Source organism: Vitis riparia, chromosome 19 (assembly GCF_004353265.1).
Source record: "Vitis riparia cultivar Riparia Gloire de Montpellier isolate 1030 chromosome 19, EGFV_Vit.rip_1.0, whole genome shotgun sequence".
Lineage (NCBI taxonomy): Eukaryota > Viridiplantae > Streptophyta > Magnoliopsida > Vitales > Vitaceae > Vitis > Vitis riparia.
Genome location: NC_048449.1, coordinates 19,424,711 through 19,451,362, shown reverse-complemented (window position 1 = coordinate 19,451,362; position 26,652 = coordinate 19,424,711). Strand labels below are relative to the sequence as shown.

The following is a 26,652-nucleotide window of genomic DNA, read 5'->3' as shown; positions in this document are numbered from 1 at the left end:
CTTATGTTGTACCTTTCTTCCAAGTATGGAAGGATATTTCCTTTTTTTTTTTTAAGATTTTTTTTTAAAAAAAAAAAAACAGGCAATAGATGCGTTGATTCTTAAATCAATCAAGGACAAAACAAGTATGGTGTTGTAGTCTTTTTGGCTTGGCTCTCTAGTATTTCTTTTCATTATAGTAAAACTGTAGATGAAGTGATCAATGCTTTTGCCTCATCCTTACTATATTAAAGTTTTGCCACCTCACAAAAAACTTCCGAATTTTTTTTTGGTAAGTATGGTGTTGACCTCAATTTTTCATGGGCATCCTCACTAGGCTCACTATTACTTATGAAAAATGTATTTTTTTTTGGAAAGTTAAGAGTCACCAAAACTTGTTTAGTTTATTTTTTAAAAAGAAAGACAACTTGTGTCACTTCTTGATAAAGACATAACAAAATAAAAAAAAAAGATATTTCAAAAATTAGTTTTTCAAGAAATTCCAAAGGAATTTATGAAAAAAAAAATTTAATTAATAATTTCAATTTATTTATTTAGAAAAAGGTTTGGATTTCTTTTCAATAATTGATTTGATTTAATTTTATTTGTAAGAAAATTATTTACAGTCATTGCTCTTAAAAGAATTTATTAAAAAATTCAATTTGGTTTTTTTTTCAATAAAAATAATTTTTATTCATTTTTCTAGAAAGATAATGTATTTGTACAATTTTATTAACAAAATATTTCAATTCAAATTTTATTTGAGAAAAATATTTACACCTTATTTAGAAAAAGGAAATTATTTACTTATTTACATTCATGGTTGTTAAAAGAATCTATTAAAAATTTCAATTTGGTTTTGTTTACAATAAAAAAATATTTTTATTTATTTTGCAAAGAGAACGAACTTTTACAATTTTATTTACAAAATATTTCAATTCAACTTTTATTTAGATAAAAATTTACAAGTTATTTAGAAAAATATTTTTATAACTTTACCTATTAAAGATTTCAATTAAATAAATATGACTTTTACATTTTTATTTTAAAAAAAGTAGCAATTCAATTTTATTAATAAAAAAGTGAATTTTGTAAAAAATATTTATAAAAAATGTTTCAATCCATTTTTTTATTTACAAAAAATGATTTTTATTATTTGATTTTATTAAAAAAAGATTGATTAAAAAAATTTAGAGGAAAAATTTTGCAGTTTGATTAGGACTTAAAAATAATAATGATAATAATTCTATAATTTTTTTTTTTCAAAATTATTGCTTATCTTCAAAGATTTGGAATTTATATACAAAAAACATAAAAAAAAAAAAAAAAAACAATAATAAGTTTATCCAATTTTATTAAAAGAAAAGGTTTATCCACTTTTATTATAAAAAAATTGGATAAACTTATTATTGTTTTTTTTTTTTTTATGTTTTTTGTATATAAATTCCAAATCTTTGAAGATAAGCAATAATTTTATTATTTTTTTACAATTTTAACTAAAAGGAAAGAATCTTGATTTACATTTATTAAAAAAATAATATTTATTTACAAGTTTATTTAAAAGAAAAAGGAATTTTGCCTTTTTCTAAAAGGGATTTTTACAAATTTATCTAATAAATTTAAATTTAATTTACTTTTTAAATTTTTTTTCTTTTACAAGTTTATCTAAAAGGACATTTGCTTAAATTTTATTAAATTTTTTTTTCTTAAAAGGATATTTCAATCAAGAATTTATTATTTAAAAAATGACTTTGCAATTTTTACGAAGAGAAAGATTTTATTTTAGTTTTACATAGATTTGCTTACCAAAGATATTTCGATGCAAACTTCATTTTTAAAAAGGAATTTTACAAGAAAAGGAAAATTCTTATAGATTTATCTTGTAAAAATATTTCAAACCAAACTTTTTTCACAACTTTTTATTCAAAAAGAATTTTGCTTATTTTAAAGGAAAATCTCAACAATTATATATATATATATATATATATATATATATATATATATATATATATATATAAACAAAGTTTCATCTTTACGAACTTGTTTAGAAAAAGAATCTTTACAAAATTAATTTTATAAAAAAATAAAAAATTCTTGTTATTTTTTTTTTAGAAAAATATTTTTAAATATGATTTAAAAAAGATTTTGCACATTTATTTTTACCAAAAAAAGGAGGTAGTTCAATTTGATTTTTTTTAAGAATGATTTTTGCTTGATTTTTATAAGAAATTTACTTCCATAAAAAGTGATGTTCGATTTCTATGTACAAAAAAAATGGCTTAGATTTTATTGTTGAAAATAAATATTTTAGTCTAAAAAAGTTTGAATTTTATTTATAAATATAAAAAATTATTTGAGTTTTTTAAATAAGATAATTTTGGTTTCATAAAGTTTTCCATTTATTATTTATTTCTTTTTTTAAAAGGTAATTTATTAAAAAAAAAATGATTACTATTTAAAAAGAGCATATTTTAGGTAATAATTCTTATGAGTTTCACATCTTTTGAATAATAATTGTACCTAAAATACGCAATTAATATGTTGTTACCCTTGCAAGAGTTACTAACAAGTTTTATGAAGTTTTGGAGTCATTTCAAGGTATGATTTTAATAAATTAGTGACAAAAGAGATGAATTAAATTGAAAAAAACAAATAAAGTTGATGATGATCTAAATGAATAATGAAAGAAGTAATGTAATGCACTTCAACCAAGCTTTGGAGTTGATTTGAAGGTGGTTGAGGTGGATTCAAAAGAAATAAATGGAAGAAATGACAAAAAGGGATTGAAAAATTAAGTATTTCCATTTTGCATGATTATGCGAAAATTTCACACAGTCATGCGAAATGGATCAGAAAGCAATTTTGGCTACAACTCAAAGGGAAAATTAAAAATTGATTTGGCATGACCATGCGAAAATTTCGCACAAAATGCTCAAAAAGGTAAAATTAGTGCTGATGCATTTTCCATTTCGCACAGTCATACAAAATTGTTGGGACTCATGCGAAAATGCTGGATCTCATGCGAAATGGGCATTTTATTACTAAACTCCAAAGTTCTTGGTGAACTGGAAGACCTCTTAGATGATGCCAAGTGTCAAGTTCTTAGATGATGCCAAGTGTCCACTTGACATTGGCTTATAAATAGAAACTTGATTTTCTCATTTGAGAAGACTTTTAAACATTTTTTAATTATAGAATTTTCCAGATTTCTCTCTATAGAATTATTTATTTTCCTTCATTTTCTTACTAGTCAAACATGCCTTGTGAGACCAAATCTCCAAGCATGAGTGGCTAAATTTCGTTTTTCTCGGAGGAGGGAGGATCTAGAGGTAAGATCTAGGGTGAATTAGAGAAGTGAGCTTGAATTGCAAAGGTAATTTGATGTGAAAATCAACTAGAGTCTCAATGATATCCAACTCTTTCATATTTGAATTGGCAGAGGTTTTAATTTTAAAATAGGTTTTCCTACTACAATCAAATAAGAAAACTCGCTCCGACAGCTGGGTGCTTGAAGTGAGCTTTTTGAGCTCTTCATATTGAATTTTAATACTTGCAAGTGTTAGAGTTCGAAGAACAAGTAAATCAATAGAATCTAAAAATGTGGTCTTATAGCACTTGAGCCAGAGGAAAATCAAGTGTTGTAAGACCACATTTTTAGATTCTATTGATTTATCTATTCTTCGAACTTTAACACTCACAAGTATTGAAATTCAAGATGAAGAGCTCATAAAGCTCACTTCAAGCACCCGACTGCTGGAGCGACTTTCCTTATTTGACTGCAGTAGGAGAACCTATTTTAAAATTGAAACCTCTGCCAATTCAAATATGAAAGAGTTGGATATCCTTGAGACTCTGGTTGATTTTCAAACGAAACAATGGAGATTAATTTAATTTTATTAAAAGAAAAAGTTTATCCACTTTTATTAAAAAAAATTACATTTTTACAATTTTAACTAAAGGGAAAGAATCTTGATTTACTTTTATTAAAAAATAATATTTATTTACAAGTTTATTTAAAAGAAAAAGGAATTTTGCCTTTTTCTAAAAGGGATTTTTACAAATTTATCTAAGAAATTTAAATTTAATTTACTTTTTAAATTTTTTTCTTTTACAAGTTTATCTAAAAGGAAATTTGCTTAAATTTTATTAATTTTTTTTTCTTAAAAGGATATTTCAATCAAGAATTTATTATTTAAAAAATGACTTTGCAATTTTTATGAAAGAAAGGTTTTATTTTAGTTTTACATAGATTTGCTTACCAAAGATATTTCAATCCAAACTTCATTTTTAAAAAGGAATTTTACAACAAAAGGAAAATTCTTGTAGATTTATCTAGTAAAAATATTTCAAACCAAACTTTTTTCACAACTTTTATTCAAAAAGAATTTTGCCAATTTTAAAGGAAAATCTCAACAATTTTATAAAATAAAATAAAAAACGAATTTTGATCTTTACAAACTTGTTTAGAAAAAGAATCTTTACAAAATTAATTTTATAAAAAAAAAAAAGGAAAGAAAATTATTGTTATTTTTTTTAGAAAAATATTTTTAAATATGATTAAAAAAGATTTTACACATTTATTTTTACCAAAAAAAGGTAATTCAATTTGATTTTTTTTTAAAAATGATTTTTGCTTGATTTTTATAAGAAATTTACTTCAATAAAATTTGATGTTCGATTTCTTTTTGTCATTATACGTACAAAAAAAAGGCTTAGATTTTATTGTTGAAAAGAAATATTTTAGTCTAAAAAAGTTTGAATTTTATTTATATATATACAAAAAATTATTCGAGTTTTTCAAATAAGATAATTTTGGTTTCAAAAAATATATAAATATCTTATTCTATCTTCCAAATAGAAGATATCGTCCTTTTGATATAATTAGTTAAGGGCTAATTACCATTGCAATAAAACTATAAAGTTCTATCCAACTCTTTTTTTTTTTTTTATCTTTTCTTTCAATAATTCTTCTATTTATATAAAATTATAGATAAGAATACATTAATTTCAAAATTTAAATATTTATTTGAATATTAAATTTAAGTTTCTTATTAGTTTAAAATATACTTATTTTCACATTATGATAGGTGTCACAAAATGAAGGCCTTTTTTTTTTCTTTCCAAATATTTATAAATGCCCTTACTTTCATACTTAGTTTTGATGTATTTTAGAAGAAAATTAAATATATATATATATATATATATATATATATATATATATATATATATATATATATATATATATATATATTGTTTTATAAGAGTTAAAAATCTTATTTGAATAAGATTATTATTTTAGTTTTCAAATTTCAAAAAATAATAAAATATTATTTTTTATTAAATAATAAAAAATAAATTCAATTATGTATAATTATATTCATTATGATTAATTAATCAAATAAAAAATAATTAATTACTTTTTATTTAATATCTAATTTTTTTTTATTCAAAATATTAATATTAGAATAGACATGTCATATCCTTCTAATTTTAATATTTTCAATCAATCATTATATATTTGAGGTTACTAATAAAAAATAATAATAATAACAACAAATATATAAAATAAATAATAAATTTATTAAATTATTATAAGACTTAATTTCAATTTTCAATAAAGATAACTATTAATAAAAATAAATATAAAAAATAAATAAATAATTTATTAATTTATCATAAAACTTATTTCTAATTTTGATATGAATTGTACATCATTAAATTACAATTTATTTGAAACATTGGAATTTATAATTCAACCCGAATTTAATCATTTTAGTTCGGGTTGAGTGCTGGGTGGGTTGAGTCAGACCTCATCCAAGACTCTCAATCCGGTCCAACCCGCCGAATTGCAGCCATGCAAAACCACCAAATGGGAGGAGAGATATATCGGTATATTCAATATTTGAATTTTAAAAATAATAAATATGAATTTTGAAAGTATATAAAGTTAGAATTGAGTTAAGAAATATTTGATTTTATTGAATAAAAATAATTTATACATAAATATAATACATAAGAGATTGCAATAATCTTTAGTATTATAAGGAAGAGATCGATGTGGTTTCATTATATTGTTAGATGAAGGGAGTTCATTTTGTCGAAGACAATATTGTGGACCTCGCATTTCGGCTCATGCGTTTCCCACTCGATGGTGAGCTCGATTTTAAAATTTGAAAAATGATTTGATTTATAAAATCAAAAATGACTTGGAGTCGCCACTTATTTTTGTTTTATTTTTAAAAGGGTAAACAAAATAAGAAAGAAAAACCCTAAGTGTGACTCCTTATTTTGGAAAAGGCGGTCTGCGAGAAACCAAATCGGGTTCGGGGGTCAGGTTACTTATCGGGAAGGTACGGTACAGACTGTAACACCCCTTTAAGTCCCTAAAGTCGGGTCTCTACTATTACAATGAAACCGACGTGGCAATCAACGAGAAAGTCAATGGATACTCACCTAAATCATGCACGATATGAGAATCAAAACACGCAATAGAAATTGACTAGAATGAGAGTGGATGCGTACCTCGGCCACAAGCCACAATGCGCTATCAAGAAACGAGATTAGTACACAATTAACAAATACAAATTATAGCTCATGCATATCGGAGTGCAAAACGAAGATCAAGCAAAATATATTAAGCACAACAGTTGACAATCAACAGGGATCAAACATAGGGCCCCCCACCGAAGCCCAATTTATTATTCACGAACTAGTCTCACAAATTCCGTGTTTTAGAACTATGAAGAATTCACTATTGTTTATGTAAAATCAAGAAGATCAGAAGATTATTTAGGAACTGAAATGGAATTAAAACTATTCGAGTGAAAACTGGATTCTTGGAGTTTATTGGAAAATTGGAGATTTTGGGAATTAAATTTAAAATATTAGAGCTTCGATAATTAAAAATGAAATTTGCCAAAGGAAATGAGGAATAAACTTTTAGGAAATGGATCTGCGAGAACATGGGTTTTGAAAGTTGAATTTGTAATGATAACGATAATGAGAAATGAACTTTAGGAAATTAAACTGCGAGAATATAGATTTTTAACAATAATAATAATAATAATAAGAAATGAACTTCAGGAAATTGAACGACTAAAGTATAGATTTTTAATAATAACAGTAATAATAAGAAATAAACTTTAGGAAATTAAATTACGAGGATATGGATTTTTAATAATAATAATAATAATAACAATAAGGCTTTGAAATAATAATAATAAATAATAATAATAATAACAACAAGGCTCTGAAATAATAATGATAACAAAATTTTGAAAGTTGAATTAATAGCAATAATAATAACAATATTTTAAAAGTTTGAATTAATGATAATGATAATAACAATTATAAGATTTTGAAGGTTTGAATTAATAATGATACTAACAATAAGATTTTGAAAGTGTGAATTAATAGTAATGTTAATAATAATAAGATCTTAAAAGTTGAATTAATGATAATAATAATAATAGCAATAATAATAATAAGATTTCGAAAGTTTGAATTGATAATAATAATAATAATAATGGTAAGATTTTGAAAGCTTGAATTAATAATAACGTTAATAATAATAATAAGATTTTTTTTAAAAGTTGAATTAATGATAAAAATAATAATAAGATTTTGAAAGTTGAAATAACACTAATAACGTTAATAATAATAATAAGATTTTTTTAAAAGTTGAATTAATGATAAAAATAATAATAAGATTTTGAAAGTTGAAATAACACTAATGATAGTAACCAGATTTTGAAAGTTTGAATTAATAATAATGTTAATAATAATGGTAAGATTTTGAAAGCTTGAATTAATAATAATGTTGATAATAATAATAATAGTAACAATAAGATTTCGGAAGTTTGCATTAATAGTGATAATAATAATAAGATTTTGAGAGTTCGAATTAATAATAATAATAATAAATGGTCATAATAATAAGGATAAACAAAAGGGATTAAAGGGCTTTGAAATTAGACGGGCTTAGGGTAAGAAGGCCTTTGGAAATGGGCTTGAGACATTAGAAACGAATTGGGCTTTGGAATTAGAAGGGCCTAGGGTGATAATGATAGTGATAATAATAATAATAATAATAATAATAATAATAATAATAAGAATATTTTAATTGAATTAATAATAATAATAATAATCGTAATATTTTAAAAGTTAAATTGATAACAATAATAATAGTAAGATTTTTAAAAGTTGAGTTAATAATAATAATAATAATAATAGTGTGATTTCGAAAGATTGAATTAATAATAATAATAATAAGATTTTGAAAGTGTGAATTAATAATAATAATAATAATAATAAGATTTGGAGAGTTTGAAATAATAATAATAATAATAGGATTTTGAAAGTTTGGATTAATAATAATAATAATGATAAGGTTTTGAAAGTTTGAATTAATAAAAATGATAATAATAATAAGATTTTGAAAGATTGAATTAATAATAATAACAATAAGATTTTGAAGGTTTGAATTAATAATAACGATAATAATAATAATAATAATAAGATTAATGATAAGATTTTAAAAGGTTGGATTAATAATAAAAATAAGAATACGATTTTTGAAAGTGGAATCAATAATAATAATAATAATAATAATAATAAGATTAATGATAAGATTTTAAAAGGTTGGATTAATAAAAATAAGAATAAGATTTTGAAAGCGGAATTAATAATAATAGTAATAATAAGATTAATGATAAGATTTTAAGAGGTTGGATTAATAAAATAAGAATAAGATTTTGAAAGCGGAATTAATAATAATAGTAATAATAAGATTAATGATAAGATTTTAAAAGGTTGGATTAATAAAAATAAGAATAAGATTTTGAAAGTGGAATTAATAATAAGATTAATGATGAGATTTTAAAAGGTTGGATTAATAAGAATAGGAATAAGATTTTGAAAATGGAATTAATAATAACAATAATAATAAGATTAATGATGAGATTTTAAAAGGTTGGATTAATAAGAATAGGAATAAGATTTTGAAAGCGGAATTAATAATAATAATAATAATAAGATTAATGATAAGATTTTAAGAGCTTGGATTAATAAAAATAAGAATAAGATTTTGAAAGCGGAATTAATAATAATAGTAATAATAAGATTAATGATAAGATTTTAAAAGGTTGGATTAATAAGAATAGGAATAAGATTTTGAAAGCGGAATTAATAATAATAGTAATAATAAGATTAATGATAAGATTTTAAAAGGTTGGATTAATAAGAATAGGAATAAGATTTTGAAAGTGGAATTAATAATAACAATAATAATAAGATTAATGATGAGATTTTAAAAGGTTGGATTAATAAGAATAGGAATAAGATTTTGAAAGTGGAATTAATAATAATAATAATAATAAGATATTAATGATAAGATTTTAAAAGGTTGGATTAATAATAAAAATAAGAATAAGATTTTGAAAGTAGAATTAATGATAATAATAATAATAAGATCGATGATAAGATTTTAAAAAATTGAACAAATAATAATAATGACAAAGATAATAATAATAATAATAATAGTAATGATAATAATAATTAATAATAATAATAATAGCAATAATAATAATTAATAATGATGATATCCGTTAATAATAATAATAATAATATTTTGAAATAATAATAATATTTTAAAAGTAGAACTAATTAATAATAATAATAACAATGTTTTAAAAGTTGAATTAATAATAATAATAATAGCAATATTTTAAAAGTCGAAATAACGAAAGATAATAATAATAAGATTTTGAAATAATAATAATAATAATAAGGTTTTGAAAATTTGAATTAATACTAATAATGACAATGATAATAATAATAATAATGGTAATAATAATAACAATTGATAATAATGATAGCAGTAGCAATAATAATAATTAATAATGATGATATCCGTTAATAATAATAGTAATAATATCCGCTAACAATAATAATAATAATATCAGCTAACAATAATAATAATAATATCAGTTAATAATAATAATAATGGTAATAATAATATCCGCTAACAATAATAATAATATTCGTTAATTATAATAATATCCGTTAACAATAATAATAATAATACTTTAAAAGTTGAATTAATAATAATAATAATAATCATAATATTTTAAAAGTTGAATTAATAATAACAATAATAATAATATTTTAAAAGTTGAATTAATAATGATAATAATAATAATAATAATAATAATAATAATAATAATAATAATAATAATAATAATAATAATAATAATAATAATAATAATAATAATAATAATAATAATAATAATAATAATAATAATAATAATAATAATAACGATAAGATTTTTGAAATAATAATGATAATGATAAGGTTTTGAAAGTTGAATTAATAATAATAATAATAATAATACTTTGAAAATTGAATTAATAATAATAATAATAAAAGGAATTAAAAGGGCATTGAACATTGAGAGTTAGAAAGTTTCAACCAAATGGCCAGCTTTAGAATGAGGCTTTTCTTTCCTTCCCCTTTTTTTATCTTCACGTTTGGGCTTGGGCTTCATCACAAGCCCAAAACCACTAGCTAAATCAACTAAACCCCCAAGCCCATTAGCAATCACAGGCACTTCCCATGTAGCACTGCCACCTACCCTCCTCCTCGTTGCTGCCAGTGAAGAGCACCAGTTCAGCGTCACTAGTGGGGGTCGCCTCCGCCTCCTTTCGCCTCGCAGCTGCTACGCATGGTCTAAAGAAGACGACGCCGAACCGCTGCCGCCACTAGCACCATCGTCACCAAGAGCAATGTCACCGACGTGGGTATCGGTGATGGGAAGAAAAAAAATAAAAATTGGGTTTGATGGGTTAGAAATAAATCGATAAGGTAAATGGGGTATCAGCATGAAGGGCCTGGGCTGCAAACGAGAATGATGGCATGCATGGGTGTGGACGGTCGGACGGGTACGCGAGCATGGTTCCCATGCAGATGGGTAGGTAACGGATAGCCGAGTTGCAAGTTGAGCACTGAACCATAAATTTTCATCTCCAAGAGCATGAGTGCCAAAGTAGAACTCCGAAAATATATTGAAAACCAAGCTAAAAATCAACCATAAAATGAAGGCATGCTGGCTCAAAAAATCCAAGAACATCCAAGAACATGATAAAATCCACAATGCTTGCATTCATACATCAGGATGAATAAAAGGAAAGCAAACTAGCAAACCCGGAAATCATAACAAAATGGTATGAAAGCAAAGAGGTCCAGTTGAATAGAAACCATACCTGCCCTCTTTCTTCCTCGGGCAAGCTTCTCTTTAGAAGATAGCCTTGCGGACACCACCTTCCTTCTCTAGCTCCGACAGCTCGCTTGCCATTCCTCTTCACTCTCTCGCCACCCTCTCTTTTTCGCCTTCTTCCTTTTCTTCTCCTCTCTTTTCTCTCTACGACAGCCCAAAAAAAATCCAAAAAAGATCTTTTTTCCCCTCTGACAGCTTTTCCTCCAAGCTACCTCTCTGGCCGCCAGCAGCAGCTCCTCCATCCCATCCTATGGCCGCCTACAGCAACCCTGTTTACTGGGTGGTCAGCAAATATTCATGATGGAAAAAGGCCAGCTATCCGTCCTTAGGGGGGTCTACAAATATTTATTTTAAAAATTTTAAAATATTTTATAAAAAATATTTTATTATATTTTAAATGAAAAATTAAATTAATTTATATAAAATATTTTATTTGAAATTTAATTTTTTAAATTTTATTAAAATACATAGTATCAATTTTTTCTATTAATATTAACTTATTTAATAATCAAAATAAAGGTCCATAATTAATAATTATTTATATAGACCGAGGAAAATTATTGTCATGATTTGGTTTTTTTTTTTTTTTTATCTATACTAAATCTAAAAATCAAAAGGTTACCCACTCGGGCATCAAGAAGCCCTTTCCTGAAGTTTCCTCTGCCACTCTCAATCCTCGCAGGTGCTAATCTAATCATGTTATTATTAATTTTTTTGCAACCCCCGTTTGATTCCCAAGAAAATCCATCCCCCATTCGATTTCCGGGAAAATTCATCTTCGTTTGATTTCCGAGAAAATCCATGCAATACCCCCAAAGAAAACCAAAAAAATTGCTTTTCTTTTGCTTCCTGTGTTTTCTGGAGCTGCTGTGCCATTAGATTTAAATTTCACGAACCCTAAATCCACGATTTTTGAGCCAGGCTGAAAAACACAACCTTTGCCTGCAAATCATGATCAGATTACCAAATAGCATTTTATGTTTTTTTTTTTATAAAAAAAATTGGACAGATTTTGTATCCTGTGCGCGGGCTAGACTGGAAGGAAATGTCGGGAAATATCCCGAAAAATCGGTAAAAATATCGAAATATCGCCTATAAATTCCGATTTTTCAATCCATGCTTGCCACTATTGCCCTCCTTGCTCACGATTTCTTTTCTTTTCTTTTCCTTTAAACCAAACAGGCCATTAATTGTTTGTTTTTTCACCTTTCAAGCTCTCTGCGCATCTATTTGAAATAGAGGAGGAACAATCATCGGCAGTGATGCTGACGCGCGCTGGTGGTCTTTCCTTCTTCTTCGCCAAAACCCCAATACTTTGCCATGTTGGCCATACTCGCCTACGCCCGCTTCTCCACGGTTGCTCTCATCACCATTTCAAACCCACTACCTACAGTCCCTACATCAAAGATCGCATTTTTATGAACAAATCAGCGCATTTCTCGAATTTAGCTCTCTCTGCAACCAATAAATATATTCCTGAATCGTCAGCAGCAGCAAAAACAATGTCCAACAAAGCCAGGAAGAAGGCCAGCCGAGAATCGCCTGAAGGAGTGCTCAGATTTAAACTAGATATGTGTTCGAAGCGCGGTGATGTTGTGGAAGCTCTTCGCCTTTATGATGAGGCTAGGAGTCTAGGGGTTCCGCTTAGCCAGCACAATTACAATGTTTTATTGTATTTGTGCTCTTGTTCGGGGTCAAATGGGGATGAGAATGTGGTGAATTTGGCGTTGAAGAGAGGTTTTGAGATTTTTAAGCAAATGGGTGTTGATGGAATTGAGCCTAACGAGGCTACATTTACTAGTGCGGCGAGGTTGGCCTGTGCGATGGAGGACCCAGAAATGGCGTTTAGTTTGGTGAAGCAGATGAAGAGTTGTGGTATTCCCCCAAGTTGAGGTCGCATGGACCACCACTGTTTGGGTTTTGTAAGAAGGGGGATGCGAATAGAGCATATGAGGTTGATGCCCACATGGTGGAATCCGGTGTGGTTGCTGAAGAACCTGAGCTCTGTGCTCTGCTTGGGCTTAGTGTGGAGTCGCAGTGGGTGGACCAGGTGTATCAGATGATGCACCGCTTGCGAGCATCCGTGAGGCAGGTCTCAGAATCAACTGCTGAGGTTGTTGAACGATGGTTCAATTCCGAAGATGCTGCAGGAGTTGGGGAGGAGAATTGGGATGTGGGGAAGGTGAGGGAAGGGGTTGTCAAAGGAGGAGGGGGCTGGCATGGGCAAGGGTGGCTGGGGAAAGGGAAATGGAAGGTGGTGAGGACTGAGATGGATGAGGCGGGTGTGTGTCAGTCGTGTGGCGAGAAGCTTGTTGGCATTGATATTGATCCAAGGGAGACTGAGAACTTTGCTAGCTCTTTGACCAAGTTGGCTTGCCAAAGAGAAGTTAAGGCAGATTTTGTCCAGTTTCAGGTATGGCACCAGCTTTCTGCTTCCCCTAAGTTTCTGAGATTCATGGAGAATTAGTTATTTGTGGTGCACATGAATTTGGAAATGCATATATTTTGTTGATTAGATTATTAAATCTCTCTTGTTAGGTGCCAATCAACTTTTGATGCAACAAACAAATATTTGGATTAAGGCATCAATTTCCATTCCAAATCTATATAAGAAGTTTTGGTATATGGCTTGCAACAAATGCAACAAAGGCACTACTGTTGTATTTGAACAATCATTTACTTGTTGCCATAGAGTTATGCTAGAGATTGCTCTCCTTAACTGGGTTTGTATGGGGGACATCAAGGGGTATCTTTGATACGATGACTATATTCAGTTGATTGGAAGATATCCCAGGGGCAGAGTCTTGTGAGATTGTGCTACACAACTAACATTTGGATTATTTGGATCACCAAGATCTTTTAAGCAAGAGGAAATTGACTGATTAATATGGGATAACATCTGTGCTCAGTTTCTTTGTGGTTCTATTTCCTGAGAGTTCTCTAACATCCCTATTGGTGTCAATGGGGTTTTGAAACTTACGTGTCCAGTAGCTCAGACCTTGAATATGTTTTCCCCTTACTCTGCCTTGCATTTACCATCTCTATTCTTGTCCTTTTCACTAATGTCTATCACCTTTAATAAAATTTGTATCAATGTACAAACTCATGTTGGTAAAAACATTCTTCTATGATCTCCATTCATCTCTCACTAGGGTTTTGTAAAGTAGTGCGAGGAAATCCTAGTCCATGACTTGAGAACTGTTTTTAGGAAGTCAATTCTAATTCAGTTTTGATGAGTTGTTTTCTCTGATCAGACAAAAATATTCCTAGTTTTGTAGCAGTGCTTTGTTACCTAGGTTTATGCTAGCGAAACTTTAATGATTCAAGTTATCAATACTTAATTTTTATTTTTTTGGTCTTGTGATTAAGTTGTCAATAAAATATTCAGGTTTTATATTGACATGAGCAAACATTTTTAGCTTAGATATATTTCATTGGTCTAATTTAAGAGATCAATATACTCATAGTTCATCATGTTATTGTTGAAAATGTGTTTATTGTCATAGTCGATGGCCGATATTTGCTACTTGTTTATGCTTCAAGCAAGTGATTCATAAAAAAAATGCCAGTCAGATCCTGACTAATTTAGAGGTGAACTCATTCAGGAGTGGCTTCAGCGGCATGGTCCATTTGATGCAGTGGTAGATGGTGCCAATGTGAGCCTGATCAATCAAAAGAGCTTCAACTTTTTCGAGGTTAGCATTTTCTGAGTTTAAGCTCTGTGATGACAATTTCCTTTTTAGCAGCTTAATGATTTCATTTGGTTGCAGCTTAACTCTGTTGTAAATCGCTTACGTCAAATAAGTCCATCAAAGCAATTACCACTTGTTATCTTGCATAGAAGTCGTGTAACTGGTGGTCCTGCTCAGAATCCCAATAAAGAGAAGTTGATACAGAGTTGGAAAAAATCTGGTGCACTTTATGCTACACCTGCTGGTTCAAATGATGATTGGTAGGACGTTGTTTTTTCAAACACAAATGGTTTGCACAGTTTTTCCTAATGCAGTTTATTTTCTTTTGCTTTTATATTTTTGCATCATCTACATTCTGTCCTCTGTGGATCATGATGCTGGACTGAGTGGGTTCCCTATAAGGATTTGATAAATAAATATATTAATAAACAAAAGCTCAAAAGCAACCATGTTTACCCACATTGGAAAAAGAGAATTTGAAAATCAACATGTAAGAGAAATTAAAAAATCCACAAAAAACAATAATCATTCCTAACACATTGTTCTTTATCTAAAGAAGAATCTTTCAGAGTCAACATGTTTTGGCTTCAAAATGGAGAAGTCATTTTGTTCAGAAAGTTTATTGTTCTTGAACTGGGCTGGTTTCTCAGAAATTCAAAATTGATTACAAAGCTGGACAGCACAGCTATTTAAATAGATAGCTAGAGAATAGCTAATAATTCTGCCGCCTAGAAACTTGGAGACTTAAATCAAACTCAGCTAACAACCTAACGCCTAAAAAACCGGAGAAAGGATTTAAATTTAAACTCTAAACAATAATTTAAAAGAATAGTAGCTAACTCCTAGAATCTGATATAATCAGATTTATTATTTAAACAAAACAGAAATATTTGACTAACAGAAAGTATCTCCTAGATTTCCTACAGTTCCTCTCTTTGCATGCAAAACATGCGTGCACCTCTCCTAGTCCTTTTGTTCTCAGATTTCATCCACCACCCCACCACAAAATCATTAGATGTGTGAGGTACAATTCATCAAACTCCATAAATGGAGAACAAAAAATTCCAAAACTCCAAAGCTTCTCTACTATGTAGAAATTAGGGATGTACTTATTCCACCACTTCTTTAGATGTCACAATGTACCTATTTAGAGCATCTAAATAACCATTGAACGACGATTCTAAGTCCTTGCCACCAGCCATCTAAGAAAGTCACCTTCAGTGAAAATAAGGCATCTTTGAACTTTATGCATACCAATTATTTGAAAATACCTTTAATTCCTATCCTGAACTGAATTATTTAATTTTAGAGTTCGGTGTTGTCTTTGGTTTTCATTAAACAAATAAAAATAATTGTTCACTTTTCTTTTATCCAATCCTCAATTATCAATTACTAAAACTCTTTGATTTTCACCTATAATGCACTTAACATTCCTGAGGTCTCTATTTTTCCCTTTTTCCATATCCTAGCCAAAGTGTGTTTCTCTCAGTCTGCTGTGCCTAACTCGCATTAGAGATTATTTCATGCCTTAATGTAGCCTCACTAACTACCCCTTTGGACTATTGTTGCTCCCCTCATAAGCACATTTTCTCCTCTTCAAAGTATTGGCTGCATAGGCTATAAATGAATTCATTAATATGGTGGCTTAGTTGGCATTTTAGTGGATGTTTGCATGGCACCCATCTGGTGCATTTTCTGTGGTTTGATTTAATTTGTTGTGATTTGAGAAGCAATTATAGTTTTTTCTTGAGAGTTATTATTAAATATGTTTAATTTAATAATAACTCTCCAGAAAAACTATTATTAAATATGTTTAGTTACCCATCAAAAAAAAAAAAAAAATATTAAATATGTTTAGTTGTCAGTTTATATGGAGTTACACCTCTTCTGCTGTTTCTAGAAAATTTGTTTGTCTACCTTGAAAGCTGTTGCTGCATAGGAAAGACTCAGTATCCTATGTCACTGGATTTGTAACTTAATATCTATTACTTCTAGTATGGCCATTTCCAAAGAGCCATGTTAGTGCCTGACATGAATCTCTCTCTGAACTCCTGGATGTGTCAGATGCTCTTCAAATTTGTTCAAAATTTTATTTTATTTATTTATTTTTGTATGAATGGGCCTGCATGTGTCAAGAATGCAATCAAAGCGTCAAAGTATATACCTGTCTTAAACAAAGTAATATTGTTCTAATATATAAAACTCTAATGAGACTATGTAGTTGTGTATGCGATCACTATATTTGCTACCTTCTTCCAAGTATGCCATTGTTATTCTAAAAATTTAAATGAACTAGCCACCAACCAACTCATATGTTATTGCACATTGTTGTGCTCTTGCTGTATCCGTGTGCTGCTACACAAGGATTTGTCTTGTTGACATATACATATGGCATGTTTGTCTCCAAGCTATCTAGTTTTTGCTACATTATAATCTCTGTAAATATCACATTACTCTTTGTTAGGATATCTAGCAACTTGTGAGCCTTGCTTTCATCATTTATTCATTAATTTTAAAATTTTCAGTTCGAGGAAGAACACAAATCTTGACTTTTTATTTTTTAAAATTAATTTAATTTGTTGATTCTAGTGAATATTCAGATGAGTGTGAGTTATGTTTTAGAGTTTTAATTGCAGAAAGTGAATAATTAAGTGACTGTGAGTTATGTTTTGCATTTTTCATTGTAGAAATTTCATTTAAATGATGATAGTTAATTTCTTTCAATTTTGTTATATTTTAAAGAAATGAACTTTGAAAAAATATAGTAAATTCATTTCTGATCTAAACTTCATGATTTTAGTATTGTTTTCGTTTTTGAATGAGGAACATACAGAAATTTAAGGAGTTTAATTTTATTGCGAATTGGATGAGCTATTAGACAAAAATAGTGACTGCATGTAGTTGATTCTTTGTTTTGGTGTTAGAACTTTGTGGATTTATTTTAAATTCTTTCTTATCCAAATTAAGTGATTCTGATATCGGTTTCATTATTAAGTATTCTGTCAAAAAAATTAGATCTAAAAATTTGCTTGAGAAATAAGAGAGAAAATGGTCAATATGCCTATTATATTCAGGTTTTCTTGATGATAACTTTGCCAATTTATTATAAATTTACTTCTCAGTCAAATTACATAAAATTTTGATAGTTTGATTTATTTTTAGGTCAGGAACTAATATAATTTTTCAAAAATGATTTTGGCAATTGCAAAAGTTAAAGTTTGAAAAGATAAGAGAGAAAAAAAAATCAACATGACTTTATTGTCAGTGGTAACACTCCAATGGAGTTTTTATTGCTCAACAGCATGCATGAGTGGAGTAAAGAGTCTAAAGACTACAGCTTTGTTGTATAAACTAAACTATTAAATCTTTTTCATGCTTGAAAAGTTTCAGTTAAAGCTACAGTGGTTGAATGTTTGCAGCACCTCTTATCTTTTATGCATGCAGATGTATGTGTGCACTTATAAATTTTTCAGTAAGAATATATATAGTCTTTACACATATGTGAGCACATGTAAGTTAAATCTAAACCCTTCTCACAGCTCAAGTTTGCTTTCACCAAAAAAGTTTCGTTGCTATTTACAGGTACTGGTTATATGCTGCTGTTAATGGTAACTGCTTGCTAGTGACAAATGATGAGATGCGAGATCACTTGTTCCAGCTGCTTGGAACTAGCTTTTTTCCTAGATGGAAGGAAAAGCATCAGGTATTGCATCCCCCCCCCCCCCCCCCCACCCTAAGTTGTTTAGGTTTTAGCACTCTGGAGAGACTTCATACAAAGATGCATCTGCATGACCCTTTCCTTTGGATTTCGATTACTCCATTCCAGAGGAATGAAATGAAAGGGAGTCATTCCCTTTCCTTTGGATTAGGATTTTAGTGTGTACTTGTCTTTTGGATTCAGAACAGGTGTAGATCCCACCTTATTTTGAGGAAACCCATTCCTCTGAACCTGAGTTTAACCTGATGTACTAAGCTAAATCATTTTATTTTATTTATTTATTTCGTTATTTGGTATAACCTACATTTAGCAACCTAACGCACTTATGTTTAAGCCTCTTGAATTTAGCCCAACCCAAACTCTTTCTATCATCTTCAACCTTGGTATCAGTCATGAGGAATTCTAGGTAAACACTCTATTGGTAGTCTCCTTTATCATCTCTGGCAGCCTTTTTGAGAATTGCTTTGGAGATGTCCAAATCTATTTACCACATACCATGACCATGACTTTGAAAGAAGGCAATGTGTACAAATGAATTGTTGATTACCGACTTCCATCACTGAAGGTGAGCTTTTTGCCCTTATGAATCAACTCTCAATTTCTCTTACTCAGATGAAGTTCTCCATCTGCCAATCCTAAAATCACACACCTCTGTGGGTGATGGTGTGTAAATCACCACTAAACTCTTCATCCTGGAAGCTGTAGCAAAGCAATGAGCGAATACACCCAATCAGTAAGATTTGGTGGCCTTGTGGATATAATTGCTCAAGACTATGGATCAAAAATGCTCACTGGCATTATCCCTTTTTGATCAACAACACCCAGGCATCCTCCTTGAGCTGCATTGTATGACTTTAATCCCACCTTCCTTGCTGATGGTCCACAATAGTGTTTTCCTTCCTCTTGAGGCAGCCTATGAGGAGAACCGAATCAATCCAATCACACTACTACTCAGGGAAATCTCAGTGATTCAATCATGTCTTAACTCTTTTGTTTTTCACCTACTCTTGAAGGTCCCTTAGCTTTATTGAGCTCAACGTTTCAGAGATGAAACAGAGCTCTTTTGTCCTGGCAAAATGTGGTTGTTAATCACAATTAAACAAAATGCTTAATTGTGTCATTCTGTTGATATTTTCCAGGTTAGGCTGACGATGACTAGGCGTGGCCCTGTTCTCCATATGCCACCTCCATATTCAATTGTTATCCAGGTTTGATGAACTGAGAACGTGGTTTTCTGCAGTATCCCATCTATATGTATCTGACGTTGCTCATAAACTTTTTATGTAAAATGTAGGAGTCGGAACAGGGTAGTTGGCATGTACCAACTGTCATAGGCGACGACCTTGAGACCCCGAGACAGTGGCTATGTGCCACCAGAACTAGGAAAAACCATTGGCATCCTCAGCATTTAGAGTGAAGTCTGAAAAATGTGCATAAGCCAACTCTACACCCTTGAGATCCTCAAGGGAATGGTTAATGGTTATTGCTTCGAGGGCCAAAGAGAGGGGGCTTCCCGGGATTTCAAAAGACTGCAATTGAGTGAGACACTTCCATAACTTCTGCAGACTAAAATATTTCCATTTTAGTATGGTAATCTAGACTAAAATACTGCAATTGCTCTCAAGCATTCTTTGCTTCCTTTTTAGCTCAATTGTAACTAAAATATGTATTTTATTGTGCCATTATTTTATTTTAAATTCAAATTTAAAATTTACTTATTTGAGGCCCAATTATAGTATTTACAAACATGAGAATTAAGTCTTGTTCAAAGTGAAATGGTTTCAACCAGTGAATTTTGGGGTAAAATTGTCTCCTTAGCAATTTTGAGACAACATTAAAGTTACAAATGGATCCTTTAAATTTTGAAACCTAGATCTACTAATCTCACTCAATCCAATCCTCACTGAAAACTCATTCAAATCATCTCAAACTAATGTTCCAAATTCACTTTGCTTCTCTACACAAACTTATTATTTGAAGCACACTTAAAAAAATTGTTTGCGAAACAAGGTATTTATCTTTTTAAATGATCAATGAGGAAAAAAACAAAAAGAGAGAAAATAATATGTATCTCCCCCAATGATCTCCCTTTGATCATAAAAGCTTGTATTTGTATGCCCCTTAAGCTTGTATTTGTGTACCCGTTTTTGGCACAAAAATGACAAAGGTAGGAAGTATGGTAATCTATAACATCAATCCAATGCAATCATCCATCTATAACTGTTAGGATGAGATGATGGATGCATGCATCCAAAATCCTTGGGCTACTAGATCTAAGCATAAGTAGAAACAAATTAAAAAAAAAATCTTATATGTATGTGCTAGAGACATATCTTTGGATTTGGATGTTCACAAATCCTACCCCAGTTGATGCAAAGATCTCAAAAACCAAATGTCGTGCACCCAATAACTTTGTCTTGGATCCTTGGCATGTGTAGTGTGGCTACACAATCAAGAGGGAGAGAGACAGAGAGAGAGTCACTAGGCTTTTCTCTAGAAGAGTAGAGAACCAATAGGTGGATGGATGACTAACCATAAACTCTAAGAGGGTCTCTATAGCCTTCCTTGTGGGCTTAAGTGACTTAGGCCCGTTGTGGACTTAGGTCATTTAATCTAGTCTACTAGGTGCTAATTAATTAATTCTAATGAATTCTAATGAATTATTTAGACTAATCTAGAAACCTAAAATAACTAATCATAGTGCAACATTACATTACCAAAATGCCCTTATATATACATATGATTAATGGTTTTAGGCCACCCGGCAATGATAACCTAGCTTTTATTGATCTGCTCAATGATGCATTGGCTGCTTGGTCACCTACAGGTGCTTATATCTCAGCTGAAGCTTCAGCTACTTTCATAGATGTGGGTCTTGTTAGGTCATTGACTCGAACTCTCCGAGCATTGGACTTAGATCATGTTGATTCACCAAAAGCTGTTGCGGGGCTTATCAAGGCGCTGGAGGTGGTAACCAAAGAACATGTCCATTCTGCTAATTCTAATACAGGTAAGGGTGAGAATTCTACAAAGCCTCCCGATCACAATCAACCTGGAAGAGTAGATGATAGTGCTGATGTATCACAATCCATGGGAACTTCATCTCAACCTAATCATGATGTTACTGCAGCTGATTATGTTGAGTCTTTTAATACCACTCAAACCTATGGTGGGTCTGAGGCTGTTACTGATGATATGGAACAATACCTGCAGCCATCGAATCTCTGCAAGGAACAGATGTATCAAGTATGCATTCTCAATCTGTTGAAATGCAGTTTGAACACAATGAGGCAGCTGTGCAGGATGTTGAAGCAGTGAGCCAAGAAAGTAGTGGAAGTGGGGCAACACTAGGGGAAAGCCTTCGGAGCCTAGACATTGAAATTGTAAGTGCTGATGGCCATGATGATGGTGGAGAGAAGCAAGGTTCAGCAGATAGAATGCCTTTGGATGATATGCAGGCAACTCGAACAAGAAGGACCAATGTGTCCTTTGGGAATTCTACACCACTAGGTGGTAGAGATGCATCTCTTCACAGTGTAACTGAAGTTTCTGAAAATCCTAGCCAAGAAGCAGATCAGGTTGGTCCTGGGGAGAAGCAGCAAATCAATGCCAATGCTGATTCTGGATCCATTGATCCTGCTTTCTTGGATGCTCTGCCTGACGAGCTGCGAGCTGAAGTTCTTTCTGCTCAACAGGGTCAGGTGGCACAGCCTTCAAACACTGAACAGCAAAAGCTAGAAACTTTTGGGAATTTGAAGAACTCATTTGATTGTTATGGAAAATATTCTCATGGGAACACTGAAATTGAGAAGAAAGAGCATGAATCTGACCCTGAAATTAACAGTTACGAAGCTGTTAGTTTGACCGAAATGGAAATTAAGTGCCTAAATTATGATTATGTCTCTTCCAGTGATTGTGTCACTACAGATGCAAACAATTCAAAGCAACCATGTTCTGCAGTTTCAACTTCAAGAAGTTCAACAGTTGGGTTTGGAATAGCTGAATTTATCATATAATTATCTTGATAGTCAGTTTCTTACTTTGGAAAAGACGGAGAGATCGATGGTACTGGACTTATCTCACAATTCTTTGTCAGGTCAGATCCTAGAAAATGTTTCCGATCTAAGAAACATAATGAATCAGGGTATGTCAAGTGGAGGTCCAAATATGGAGGATTAGGGCAATATCCAGATTCCACCTTTTGGTTCGATCATGGTTTCATCTTCTTTGGATGATCAAGAGGAAAATGATTCTGCATCCCAACCTCGTGTTCTGAGTCGAACAAGCAGCGGTGATGTTTGAGCACTTGATGTATCTGCTGGTGAGTTGAAGTGGAGAATTGGTGACTGCCATCCTGGGGTGTTAGTGCTATTTCATGTTATACTGATGGTTCATGCATTTATGCTGCGAGAGCTGATGGGATGATTTCCCAAATTGATTCCAGTGCAGGAAACCTATTAGGGAAGTTTAGAGCTTCTACAAAGGCAATATCATCTATGTCTATTTTGTCAGCTGCTCAATTCAAGGTCCCCAATTCTTCTGATCGCAAGAAGATACAGAAGCTTTCTGGTCATCCTGGAGCTGCTCGCTGTATGATCTTTACTGATGATGGGGAGTACATCTTATCATCTGCTATTGGTGAGAGATATATTGCAGTTTGGAGAATTGATGGTAGCGAAAAACAGTCAGCCAGTTGCAATGGAGCACCCTGCTGTCTTCCTAGATAGCAGTGCATTGACAATGGGGATATGGATAAGTCAGGCTTATATGTCTTGGCTATTTCTGAAATTGGTGTTTGTTATTTTTGGTATGCAAAGAATATGGAGGACTTACGTAATACAAAAGCCCAATAAAAGCCACTCTTTTCGTCTCTGGAAGTGAGAAAACTGCAGGTATTTGATGTCCAAAGTTGTCAACTGATCGGGAAAGTTCCAGAAGAAGTCTCTAAGTTAACCGGTTTGACTTGCTTAAATACGGCGCAAAGCAGTTTAGAAGATGGAATCAAAATTTTTATACTCCAAGTTGCAGTAGCTGTTCTGATAACACTCAAACTCGAAGCATCATGGGATGTGACAGAATTGCTAGTAATGGAGATTTTGGAAGTGAAGCATTCTGGGATTGTCTTCGGAGAGAAGGAGCAGAACTGGTAGTACACTTGTTTGGAGAGAATTTTAGAGAGGAATAGCAACTTGAAGTCCAGTGATCGGATTAGAGACTGTCCAGGGTTACGTTGAGCAGAACAACCACAGAAATTGAAGTGTCATTTAAGCATATAGTTTGCAGCCAAGTTGCGTTCTTAATTGCACAAGTAGAGTTGCATGGATGAGGTGGTTTTGATCCATAATGATCTCCCTTATAGATAGAATTATCTTCTCTACCAAAAGAACTAGCTAAAAATTTTCCGGCTTCATTATCTATGCCTGGTAACGAAGTCGAAGACAGGATCTGCAATTTCTTTGAGTAAGACAATTCTTCCCAGGGCCACCTTCAATCTCAAACTGTGGGCGGGAGTTGGCCTGTAAATTATAATCAGTGGGTTGGAAATCAGATGCAGATTGGAGAAGCTATAAATTTCAACCTGAAGAATTTCAGTACAGCAATTAGATTCTGTGGTAGGACCTGGCAGTGAGTCTTTGCAAGTGTCATTTGATCAAAACCATGCACAAGTAACTCTGAGGCCTCAGTTCTCAAATATATGTTTAGGCACCAGAATCTGCAAACAAGGCAGAATCAAACAAAGTTTTTTGGGGGTGAAAATACATTTTACCAGTATAATCTAACATCGAAAGGGTTATCAAATCTTCAATTACAGCAGAAGAGTGTTTCTGAGGATAATCCTACTCTGACAACAAATTTGGAAAGTTCTGAAACTTGCTGATTATTTGTGGAAAAATCAGGGATTGAAGTTCTACTCAAGCTACTGCCATGGCCTAATTTTGCCCAGTTTTCTGAAATGATACTTATTGCTCTACACAATTCACATCTGATCTACCTTCTACAATATATTCTCCTCAGAAATCGTTTTCCAGTAATGGCATATTTTAATCCAGAGTTCGACTTGAAGGATTTCCGCATCCCTGATTATATTCTTGTTCCAGGATCAGAGGTTGAGGCTGTTTCTTATGTGCCCGAGTGTCCAGTGATAGTGTTCGTCAACTCCAAAAGCGGTGGCCAGCTTGGTGGGGATCTTCTTATAACATATTGTTCTCTTCTCAATGAAAAACAGGTGTTTGATGTGAATCAAGAGGCTCCTGATGAGTCACTAAGCAGAATCTATGTCAATTTAGAAAAACTCAAGTGCAATGAAGATGATTTTGCTTTTTAAAATTCAGGAGATATTGAGAATAATTGTCGCAGGTGGGGATGGAATAGCTGGTTGGCTTCTGGGAATTGTTTCTGATCTCAAATTGTCCCGGCCACCACCAATTGCTACAGTGCCATTGGGAACCGGAAACAACCTTCTTCTTTCATTTGGTTGGGGAAAGAAGAATCCTGGAACAGATTCTCGTTCTGTGGAGTCTTTCTTGGGTCAAGTAAAAAGGGGCAAAAGAAATGAAAATTGACAGGTAGCATATTCACATAAGGGTGAAAGCTTCTAAGGGAAGTCCTTGTGGTCTGTTTGCACCTCTTGAATTGCCGTATTCTTTGCATGCATTTCATCGTGTTTCTGAAACAGACTCACTGAACATAGAGGGTTACCATACATTTCGTGGGGGATTCTGGAACTACTTCAGAATGGGCATGGACGCTCAAGTATCATATGCATTTCACACTGAACGAAAACTGCATCCTGAAAAATGTACAAATCAGCTAGTTAATCAGAGTACTTATGATAGGCTTGGTTGCGCACAAGGATGGTTTGCTGCTTCACTCTTTCATCCTGCTTCCCAGAATATAGCTCAGGTTGGAAAGATAAGCGTCATGAAGAAGGCTGGTGGTCAGTGGGAAGGAGCTCTCTCTATCATCTCTTCTATCTGAGCTGAACGAAATTGGTGGAAGACATGGAATTAGGTGTATTGACATAATCGAAAATAGGCTTGTTGGAATGAAAAGCCGTCGAAACTATGAAACCCCTGGTGGAACCATCTTTTCACTGCTGCCCATGAACTGGAATCTCTAACACTTGCTCATGAATCAATTCAATGGAAAGACCCACGCGCTCTCAAATACGCAGAATTGGTGTGTGCGAGCAGGTGGTTTGACCCACTTCGCGAGTCCATAAGTGTTTTCATTAAGAAGATCATAGAAACTACAACCGGGTCTGTGAAACCACTGCCCTTTTTCTGTGGGTGCTGGCTTGATTTTCTCTATTCTCCAAATCTCGCCAATGCTCCTGCAAAACTCCATGGCATGTCGCAGCATCGAATCTTTTGGTGTGGGGCAGTCTTTAGGTAGTGGGAGATTACTTATTCCTCTATATCCACAGATAGCATAAGTTGCTGAATCTATCCCACATTCAAGTGGGATCTAAGCAAGTGGAATAATGCTTTGTCAGTAGCAACAAGTTCACAATCAGTTTCGAGTCCTACGGATGCTCAAGCTGTCTTTGAAACTCTGACAAGAAGGATTAGCTATTCAGACCGTCTCCAACAATACACCCAGTGCTGATGGTTTCTGGTGGATAACAGAGATCATTGCAAGGAAATGGGAGGGTGCTGCTGCTGTTCTTCTAAGGGAACTGAACTGAATGGCACACCAGCATACTATTATTGCCTAAGAGCATCAGAAGAACATGAACTCTTATCATCTCATCATGGAGCAGCCTCCACGCTCTCTACAAGACTCTTAGTTGATACAAATCTGGGAACATCACCTTCTGACACTTATAGACCACCCCCTGCACCAATTCCATACGATGTGGATTTAGGACATCCTCAAACTCCACCAGCTGCTGAAGAAAGCTGTGTTAACAAGAATGACACTGCTGAACTTGTGGCATCTTCTATTTATGTGGGGCAATTTGCTTGATTACTTGAGCAAGGAAATGCAT

The 26,652-nt window shown here is 31.7% G+C and overlaps 1 protein-coding gene and 1 pseudogene across 1 annotated transcript; both read left to right on the top strand.

Annotated features, from left to right (window-relative positions):
• The first annotated feature begins 12,369 nt into the window (after nucleotides 1-12,369).
• On the top strand, nucleotides 12,370-20,380 carry LOC117908891 (proteinaceous RNase P 1, chloroplastic/mitochondrial-like). The gene is given in 7 exon segments (XM_034822711.1): nucleotides 12,370-13,130; nucleotides 13,133-13,665; nucleotides 14,858-14,947; nucleotides 15,023-15,204; nucleotides 18,527-18,647; nucleotides 19,802-19,870; nucleotides 19,957-20,380. Coding segments are annotated over 7 exon segments (1,734 nt in total). The 5' UTR covers nucleotides 12,370-12,514; the 3' UTR covers nucleotides 20,080-20,380.
• On the top strand, nucleotides 20,177-26,311 carry LOC117908896 (annotated as a pseudogene).
• The last annotated feature ends 341 nt before the right edge of the window (nucleotides 26,312-26,652 follow it).